Below are 10,160 nucleotides of genomic sequence, written 5' to 3' on the forward strand. Positions count from 1 at the left end.
AGTTGATTGTTAGAACTCAGCTGTGCTCAGCTCTTGTGTTTCTTTGCCTATGAATAATACAGAGAGCTCGAGACGATCAACAATGGCTTCTCCTTCTTCATCTTCTACAACTCCGGCAGTCTACTGACGCCGGTGGTTATTCCGCTGCTACATCATCTTATATATATCAATGTATATATAAGTCTAGAAAATAATCTGTCTAGTACTTTTTTAAGGTTGAAAATTAAGTATGAGCGTATGTATAGTATTCTTTTTTTTTTTTAAGAAAACAAACATCGGGTCAAAAACGAAGGAATTTTTGTTTAATACTGGACAAAATTTTTAAAATGGCGCAAATTTGAGAAAACGACATCATTCATGAAAACGACACTAATTTAAGAAAACGACATTATTATATATCCTATATAGAACGACATCATTGCTTTCGTTTGGCTCCTTTTCACTGAGATAATGACACATACAAAGATATACATGAAGATAATATATTTATATATATATATATCAATGTAGTATATATATTTTTATTAAGGGTAAATTTGTTCTTGTAATCTCTACATAGTTAATTTGTATGTAACTCTCCTATTTTCTTGACCTGAGATTGATTTATGATAATAGATTATGTAAGCTTATCCTAGTTACTCAGAAGTTAATATATATTTTTTTATGAACTAGAAAATAATTTTAAGAACCCAAGTCATATAAAAATTAACACACTGACACAAATGGGTTATATCCACTAATATGGTATTACGACATCACATGAGAAACAACGACAAAAACTAAATGCTTATTAAACGACAGTAAACAACGAAAAACGACAGCAATGGTCATTTTCATATTCATAGCAAAAACCTGCTTTGTTAGACTTAGCGATCGTCAATGGCCGCCACTACCACCACTACCCCTAGCAGCAGCAGCAGACGAGTTCGGGCATTCAAGCGGTGGATGAAGTCCCAAGGGGTCGACTGCAGCGACGCCCTCCAGCTCTGCGACTCCCCTCTTCAAGGCATCTCCGTCAGAGCGCTCTGCGATCTCACCGAAGGTGACGTGGTGGCCACCATTCCCAAGCTCGCCTGTCTCACCGTCCGGACCACTGGCGCCCGAGACCTCATCGAAGCTTCCTCTTTCGATGGCACTCTCGCTCTCTCAGTGGCTATCATGTACGAAAGGAGCCTCGGCCTGCGCTCCCCTTGGGCCCCTTATCTCAATGCCATGCCTTACCAAGAGTGCTTGCCGTTGGTTTGGACTCCACAAGAAGTTGATAGCTTCCTCTGCGGTACCGAGCTCCACAAGGTGTGTTTTTTTAGACATTTATATCTGTAAGTGTATGTATATCACACACACACACATTATATATATATTGGCTTTTACAGAGGATTATCTGTGATGGGTTGATGTTGGCTTTGGAATTATACAAATATACAGCTCTGTTATGTAAATTAACTTACATAACAGAAAATGCCACCTCGGGATTGCACGCCGTTGTTTCAGGTCTGCGCTACCAAGTACTCTTACTGGTCTTGTCCCCTAAATCTGCCTCGTAACTCGAAATGTCCATACCAAAAGCACCGTTTTGTCGAGTGAGATATAGTTCTTGAGTCAACTTATTGGGCCTTAGCTGGTCTGGAATTCGTGTGCGTTGTAACTTTTTGTATTGGGCCTCCGCTAAGAAGGCCAAGAGTATCCATTTCTCTGGTGGGCCCGGGTCGTACTCGACCCAGATCCGGTGTTCCCATAAGCCTATAAATACAAGCTACTGAACACTGTAAAATCTCTCTCTTCACCGAAGATACAGTGACTCTGTCAAAATATAGAGGGACATTCTATTGTAAAAACTTCTTCAAGCTCTAATAATATAGACTCGTGGACTAAGGCTAGTTAACGCCCCAACCACGTAAAACCCTCGTGTTAATCTTCTGCTTTCATTATAATTCTCATTAAATAATAGTTATTAATATAGTTGCCGAAAATCTCGGTTAACACTTATTATAAATATTAACCTAGCTATTTTGGTATATGGTCAAAATGCCATTTTTCAAAAGCACAAAAAAAGATGAGCTTTAAAGCTCAAAATGGTAATTTTGCAAGGCCCAATACTCACACAATATGAGTTGAAGGTGGCTGGTGGCAGATGTGGGTTTTGACCTATTCCCAGCCAATGGGGAGGCGCCACGTGGGCGGCTGGGTTGAGGCGAGTTGGGCCTCAGCTGCGTTGGGCCTTTGGAGGGAGCTTTCAGCTGCTGGAGGAGGCAAATGGGCTGATGGTTTACATTGGGCCGCAGGAATGGAAGCCACGGGTTGGACGAAACTTCAATGTGAAGATGGCTTGGACAGGTGGCTGGCTGGAGTGTTACGTTGACTGGGTCAATGGCTTGGAGAAGGGAAAAGGAGGCTAGGAGAGTTGATGGGTATATTGGGTTGGTGGTGGGCTTGGTGATGCTGAAGTAGGCGGACAGGTGGCGCGACAGGGGCTCCCCAGGTGGCGGCTGGCGGTTGGCTGGCAGAGGACGCTTGGCGCACTTGGACAATGACACTTGGTGGCTGGGCAAGGAGAAAAAAATAGATTTTGCTGGGCTTGGGCCTTCGGATTGTGCCTTGTGGTTCAAAAATTGCCACATTTTCTTTGTTTCTTTAATTTTATTTGGTTTTTTTTTTCAAGTGCCAAAAATATCAATTAAATCCTACAAAACAAAATAAATTAAATCATAATCACATATTTTTATTTGTAAAATAAATCATATTACTTCTTTGAAAATATTAATTAAAACTTAATTTATTTTGACCATTAAAATCAATAAATGTATATTTTTCACCACTAATCAATATATTACCATTAAGAATGTATATATAACTTTATTATCACATTTTATTAAAAAAATATTATATAATATATATATGAAAGAATGACTTATTTCAAATATAATAAAAATATTATTAAAATAAATAAAGGGTCATAATGTAATTAATATAAAAATATATTTGTTTAATAATATAATAATGTAAATGATAGAATAGAATAGTTTTTTCACCAAATTTGAGTGTAATAACAATTTCATCAAAATGTGTAGTGACAATTCTATTGAAAAATCTTCTTTTTTTTTTTTTTCAAATTACCAATCAAACAATTCTATGGAATAAAAAAGCATTTCATTCAATTCCTTTCCCTTAAACAAAGTACAACCTTAAAAAACAAAAAAGAAAAGTCTTCCAAATGACATGTCATGTAGAATAAAAACAAAATGTCTTTGAAGTATCTATCACCATCACTAGAAGTATCAACAAGATTCATCAACAACAAGATAACGACAATGTAAGAAAAGCAGAAGAATATGATGATAACGTAAGAAAAGCAGAAGAAGATGATGATAATTGTTAAGACTAATTAACTATTACTGTGTTTATTAATGTATATTTATTTTAGTCCTTTATTTTCTAGTACTTCTGTATTGAGCTTACACGTGTATAGGCTAGTAGTTGTACAAACCCTTTCTTTTGTATATATGTGTACACTGTTTCATTGATGTTTCTTGAGCAATAATATATAGAAATAGAATTCTCTCAAATATTCTCTCCCAATCATATTTCTCAACTTGGTATCAGAGCTTCAGTCGATCCTTCAATGGCAAATGAACAGACACCCAATTCTGGCACTGGGTCTTCCATTCCTACTGTTATTGCTCCACCTTCTCTGTCTTCCCCAGCTGGTTCTACAACTTCTCAGTTTACCTTCCCCTCTCTCAATCACTCTCTTGCAGTGAAATTGGATTTCGATAATTACATGATCTGGAAGAATCAACTCTTGCATGTGGTCATTGCGCAAAGATTGGATGAGTATCTCGACGGCACCGTAGTTGCTCCGAAGAAGTTTCTTGACCCACCCACGAACCACTTGGTCAATCCCGCCTACACCTTGTGGCAACGATATAATCGCCTCCTTATGTCCTGGATCTATGCTTCCTTATAAGATAATATGCTTGCCCAGATTGTCTCTTATACTACTGCAGCTGAAATTTGGACTGCTCTGGCCGAATACTTTGAGGCTGTCACTATGTCTCGCCTTAGTGAACTTCGAATGGCCCTGCAGAGTTTGAAGAAGAACAACCTCACCATCATTGCGTACATTCAGAAACTAAAGACTATTTGCAATAGTCTTGCTGCTATCGGTGAACCCGTTTCTCGTAATGACCACATAATTGCCCTTCTCGGTGGGCTTGGCCGAGACTACAATCCCTTTGTTACATCACTGAAGATGCGAACGGATCAACCATCTCTTGCTACTATACACAGTCTGCTCATAAGTTTTGATGCTATGATTCAGTCCCAGAATGCTGTTGACACTTTGGATCTCACTCAAGCAAATTTGGCCCACGCCAATCGACCCAAGCGTCCCTTTTATCCACACAAATCATCTCCTCCCAACCCCTTTTCTTCACCCAGATCCTATCCCCAAAACTCCTTTCCTGTCCCCAAGCCCTCTCCTCCTTCTCATTCTTCTAGTGTTCTGGGTAAGCCTCCTGGACCTGTGGGTCCTTGGCGTCCCTTCTCCTCCTCAACTCCCTCTCGTAACCAATGTCAGATTTGTGGTAAAATGGGTCATACTGCACTTGTCTGTTATCATAGAGCCAATTTCTCTTATCACCCTTCCCATTCTCCCACCAATCTAAACACATATCTTCCATCTTCTGAATCTTATTCTCTGCCTACCAACTATACCGATGCTTCCTCTACTCCTCCTGCTAACGCGTCTTTGGATGCTTCTTGGTATATGGACTCTGGTGCCACTCACCATTTCACACCAGATTTCAACATGATGGACCTTGCTTCTCCTTATCCTGGCTCTGAGCAAGTGACTGTTGGTGATGGTAAGCAATTGCCTATTTCTCATATTGGTCATACACGCTTACTTTCTGCTGGTTCTTCTGTTGTTCTATCTAATGTTCTTCGTGCTCCTTCTCTTTCTCATAGTCTCATAAGTGTTACTAAACTGTGTCGTGACAATTCTGCTTACGTTGAATTTTATCCTCATTGTTTCCTTGTGAAGGATCGGGTCACCAAGAAAGTTCTCCTTCAGGGTCTACTTGACCGTGGTCTATATCGTGTGTCTACCCAGCCCGTCCTTCCAGTCTCTTCTACTCATGCCTCGTCTCCACAGCTCTTTCTCACACGCACATCCGACTCTTCTATTTGGCATCAACGTTTGGGCCATCCCTCTTTTACTATTGTTAACAAAGTTTTAGATATATGTAACCTTGCAAAACCAAAGTTGAGCTCTGCTCCATTTTGTTCTTCATGTCAAATGGCCAAGAGTCATCGATTACCATTTCATTTGTCAAACTCAAGAGCTACTGCTCCTTTTGATTTAATACACATGGATTTATGGGGTGCTTCCCCTGTTACCTCTATTGATGGGTTTAATTATTTTTTGCTCATTGTTGATGATCATACTCGTTTTACTTGGTATTATGCTTTGCGTTCAAAAGATGATGCTTACAATAGTTTTTTACATTTTCATAAGATGGTTGATACACAGTTTTCTCGTAAGATTAAAATGGTCCAATCCGACTGGGTGGGGAATTTCTCTTTTTAAGCAAAGTTTTACAGAGTTTGGGGATTATTCATTGTCTCTCTTGTCCACATACTTCCGCTCAGAATGGACGTGTCGAGCGTAAACATCGCCATGTTGTTGAACTCGGGCTTGCCATGATTGCTCACTCTTCTCTCCCTCTTACTTTTTGGAACCATGCCTTTCACACTGCTGTTTATCTGATAAATAGACTGCCCAATTCTGTGTTGTCCTTTTCTTCCCCTTATCTTACCTTGTATGGTAAGCATCCTTCATATTCCGAGCTGTGTGTATTTGTGTGTGCTTCCTTTCCCTTCTTACGCCCCTATAATCAAAACAAGCTTCAGTTTCGTAGCTTGGAATGTGTCTTCATCGGCTATAGTTCTCAGCACAAAGGCTATTTGTGCCTCCATCGTGCTACTGGTCGTGTCTATGTTTCCCGTCATGTGATTTTCAATGAGTACTCTTTCCCTTCTTCTCCTTCCTCTTCCTCTATTCCCTCCTTTTCTATACCTTCATCCGTGCCCCCTATCCCTTTTCCTCTTGCTCGTTTTCCTTCTGTTTCTTCGTCCCCTCCTTCTATCACTTCATCTCTTTCTGCCTCTTCTTCCTCCTCACCTTCTATCCCTCCCACCCCTTCTTGTCTCCCTAATTCGCCTCCGCCAAGTGAGTCCTTGGCTGCTCTGCCACCTCCAGCTCCCTTCCCCTCCAATTTGCATCCTATGGTGACAAGAGCTAAAGCTGGCATTCGTAAACCTCGCTTGTTACTGAGTGTATATGTTGCCTCTCCTCCTGAACCCACTTCCTATCGTGAGGCTGCTAAATCTGAGGTGTGGTTACATGCTATGAGAGCTGAAATTGCTTCTTTACATAAAAATCAGACTTGGCATTTGGTTCCTGCCAGTGAAGCCTCTCATGTTATTGGTTGCAAGTGGGTATATAAGTTGAAACTTAAGCCAAATGGTGAGGTTGATCGAAACAAGGCTCGTTTGATTGCCAAGGGATATAGTTAAACGGAGGGCCTCGATTATTTTGAAACCTTTAGCCCGGTTGTAAAGCCTACTACAATCCGCATCATTCTTTCTTTGGCTGTACAACATAGTCGGTGTCTTCGCCAATTAGATGTGCAAAATGCCTTTCTTCATGGTGAGTTGACCGAAGCTGTTTTTATGTCTCAGCCACCGGGTTTCATTGACTCTACACACCCTGATTTTGTGTTGTAAATTGGACAAATCTATCTATGGATTGAAGCAGTCACCTCGTGCCTGGTATACTAAACTGAGTTCTTCTTTGTTGGCAAAAGGTTTTCTTAGCTCTCACTCCGACTCTTCTATGTTTGTTCTTTCCAAACCTGGCTGTTATATAGTTGTACTTATTTACGTTGATGATATTATCGTTGCTGGCCCAAATGCCTCTCATATCTCAGCCTTGCTTACCACTTTGGGTCGTGAGTTTGCTATTAAAGATCTTGGTGATCTGCACTATTTCTTGGGTGTTGAGGTTCAGCACACTCCTACTGGTCTTCATCTTAGTCAGTCCAAGTACATCATGGACCTTCTTGCCCGTGCTCAAATGTTGGATTCTAAACAGGTGGCCACTCCTATGTCTTCCTCTCAGAGTTTATCCATTTCATCCGGGGTGCCTCTTGTTGATGGCTCTCAATATCGGTCCATTGTTGGTGCCTTGCAGTACTGCACTTTGACGCGTCCTGATATTGCCTTCTCGGTCAATAAGGCCTGCCAATTTATGCATTCGCCCACTGATGTCCACTGGCTTGCGGTCAAGCGAATACTACGTTATTTGTTGGGTACTATTGATTATGGCCTTCACTATCAATCCTCGACAGATTCTAGTGTGCTATGTTATACAGATGCTGATTGGGCCTCCTTCCCGGATGATAGGCGCAACACAAGTGCCTTCTGTATTTTTCATGGACTGAATTTGGTCTCTTGGTCTTCTAGTAAGCAACGGGTTGTCTCTCGGTCCAGCACGGAATCGGAATATCGGAGTCTTGCCAATGGCACTGCTGAACTATTGTGGTTGCAGGCTCTCTTTTCTGACTTGCAGTACCCATTGTCTTCGCCTCCTGTACTACTCTGCGACAATATTGGTGCTACTTATCTGAGTTCCAATCCTGTTTTGCACTCTAGAACTAAGCATGTTGAGTTGGACTTTCATTTTGTCCGTGAAAAAGTTGCTGCCAAACGTCTCACTATTCGTCACACACCTTCCATTCAGGAGATTGCGGATGCCTTAACCAAGCCTTTACCTGCTCTACGATTTCTGTCACTAAGGTCCAAGCTCACTGTACTTCCCAGACCAATGAGCTTGAGGGGGGCTGTTAAGACTAATTAACTATTATTGTGTTTATTAATGTATATTTATTTTAGTCCTTTATTTTCTAGGCTAGTAGTTGTACAAAATCTTTCTTTTGTATATATGTGTACACTCTTTTATTGATGTTTCTTGAGCAATAATATATAAAGTATATATGTGTACACACTCAAATATTCTCACCCAATCATATTTCTCAACTATAATGTATGTAAGAAAAGTCAAAATACGAGGGGACAATATCCTTTCTATATCGAATACCCTATACATTCTTATTCTCAAAATTTAAACTAAACATATAAAGACTTTTAGATTCTTCTCACCTTTATTATTACATTCCGTACCAATCAAACAGTTTTCTTGTACAGACCCATTTATTAACAGAACTTGCTGACGTATTCTTCAATTTTTTTTCTTTTCATTTTAGTTGTTTTTGTATAAACTTTTAATATTATATGCATGCCCTACTTGTTGAACTTAGTTTTATTTAATACACGTGAGCAAAAAGATCGAAGAGTGGTCATCCAATTTGACACTATTTTGAATATATATTTATACATGTTTTTTATTTTGATGACCTCATGACTCAGCTATAAGACAATCGTTATATTGGGTCAAACATATTGTTCTATTTTATTTACTGTTTTATTTATAAATATATATTTTATTTTATTTAAAAAAAATTAGTCATAAATGTAGAAACAGATGTGACAAAAAGAAAATTCTCAGTCATAATAAATTAGAGTAGTAACTTAAATATCAATTAGTCATAAAAATTTATTGATTGCAACTAAATATACTTTAGTAACAACAAAATATTGTAATCTTTTAAAAATTATAGATTTAAAATTTTTAATTATTGCCACAAATAATTTGTTGGGACTAAAGTATAATTTGTCACAAATTATGACTATAAGTATATTTAGTGACAAGTATTTTTTAGTTGTCACTAAAAAGTTGTGACTAAATATCAAGTTTTTTTTGTAGAGGCACTAAATTCGAATTATATATTGAAACTTGGATAGAATGAAAGGTCTGTGATATATAAAGATCAAAAGAGATGAGCTGAGTATTATTCATAGGCAAAGAAACACGAGCTCAGCACAGCTGAGTTCTAACAATCAACTTCATAACATAATCCTAAGGACTTGAACAAACTCACTCAACACCAACAAAAAGTATATATATATATATATAATCAAACAGTGAGGACATTTTGTTGATTGTCTTCGTTTACTACACTTTGTTGAGCAGGATCAAAACCAGAGTATATAGTAAACCAGCAAGAATTTATAATTTATAATATCATTATATTGCGTGACTTTTTATTTGGACTTTAGTTTATTTGGACTGGGCCCAGGTTGCCGGAAAGAAAGACTTTAATACTTGCTGGAAACTTTTTAATTCATGGCTGATTACCGCGCTACCGCTACCGCTACCGCGGTAGCTGCTTTCGCGCTACCTACCGCGGGTCTATTCCAATCATGTCTTTATTTGGACTGGGCCCAGGTTAAGGTTGCTGAAAAGATTTAATACATAGCTGATTTCCGTAAGTGCGGCTATGTCCCAATCATGTCTTTAACAAACTTTTTATTTATTTAATACTTGCCGGAAACTCATCTTTTATTTAATATTATAAATTAACTAACTCTTCTTCATCTAGTTATTAAAGTCTCTTGATGTTTTGCCATTTTGGGAGAGAACAGAAAATGTCGTATCACAAGATGATTGTCTTCAGCATAACCATGATGGCTACCTTAGTCCAAATGAAGTTTCAATCAGAAAGCTCTTCCCCTTTCGTAAAACACAATAGGATCATGCCAACAGTTTTGGTCGCTTTGTTACTCTATGTTTTGGCTTGGTCCAAAGAAACTGCTGCCCAAGACCAAGATCCTCAAGACCAAGATGATGATGATGATGTAAGAAAAGTGAGCCTCTTGCCTGGAACTCTGACTGCCATACTGCTACTGTGCATGCTCCTCCCTCTTCTTGGCTGGCTCTTGTTCGTATTTTGGATCATTTTTTTTCTAAAGACTACTTACCAACTGGTAAATGCTGCAGCTTTTCGAATTCTTGACAAGTTTTGCAGAGCTTTATACTGTGGTTTTGATCCTGCTCAACAGAATGTCATCTTATTCTTTTGGCTCACAAAAGTAGTAAACGAAGACAATCAACAAAATGTCCTCACTCTTTGATTATATATATATATATATATATTTTGTTGGTGTTGAGTGAGTTTGTTCAAGTCCTTAGGATTATGTTA

General features: G+C 38.8%; 1 protein-coding gene across 1 annotated transcript in view; it reads left to right on the forward strand.

Annotated features, from left to right (window-relative positions):
- The first annotated feature begins 804 nt into the window (after positions 1 to 804).
- The window catches only part of LOC133824854 (ribosomal lysine N-methyltransferase 3-like), a 48,626-nt gene continuing 39,270 nt past the window's right edge, over positions 805 to 10,160 (forward strand). Inside the window, exon 1 of the mRNA XM_062257860.1 lies at positions 805 to 1,293. Within this exon, the coding sequence (XP_062113844.1) occupies positions 880 to 1,293 (414 nt within the window). The 5' untranslated portion in view covers positions 805 to 879. The remainder of the gene's footprint in view (positions 1,294 to 10,160) is intronic.

This window comes from Humulus lupulus, chromosome 3 (assembly GCF_963169125.1).
Source record: "Humulus lupulus chromosome 3, drHumLupu1.1, whole genome shotgun sequence".
Classification (NCBI taxonomy): domain Eukaryota; kingdom Viridiplantae; phylum Streptophyta; class Magnoliopsida; order Rosales; family Cannabaceae; genus Humulus; species Humulus lupulus.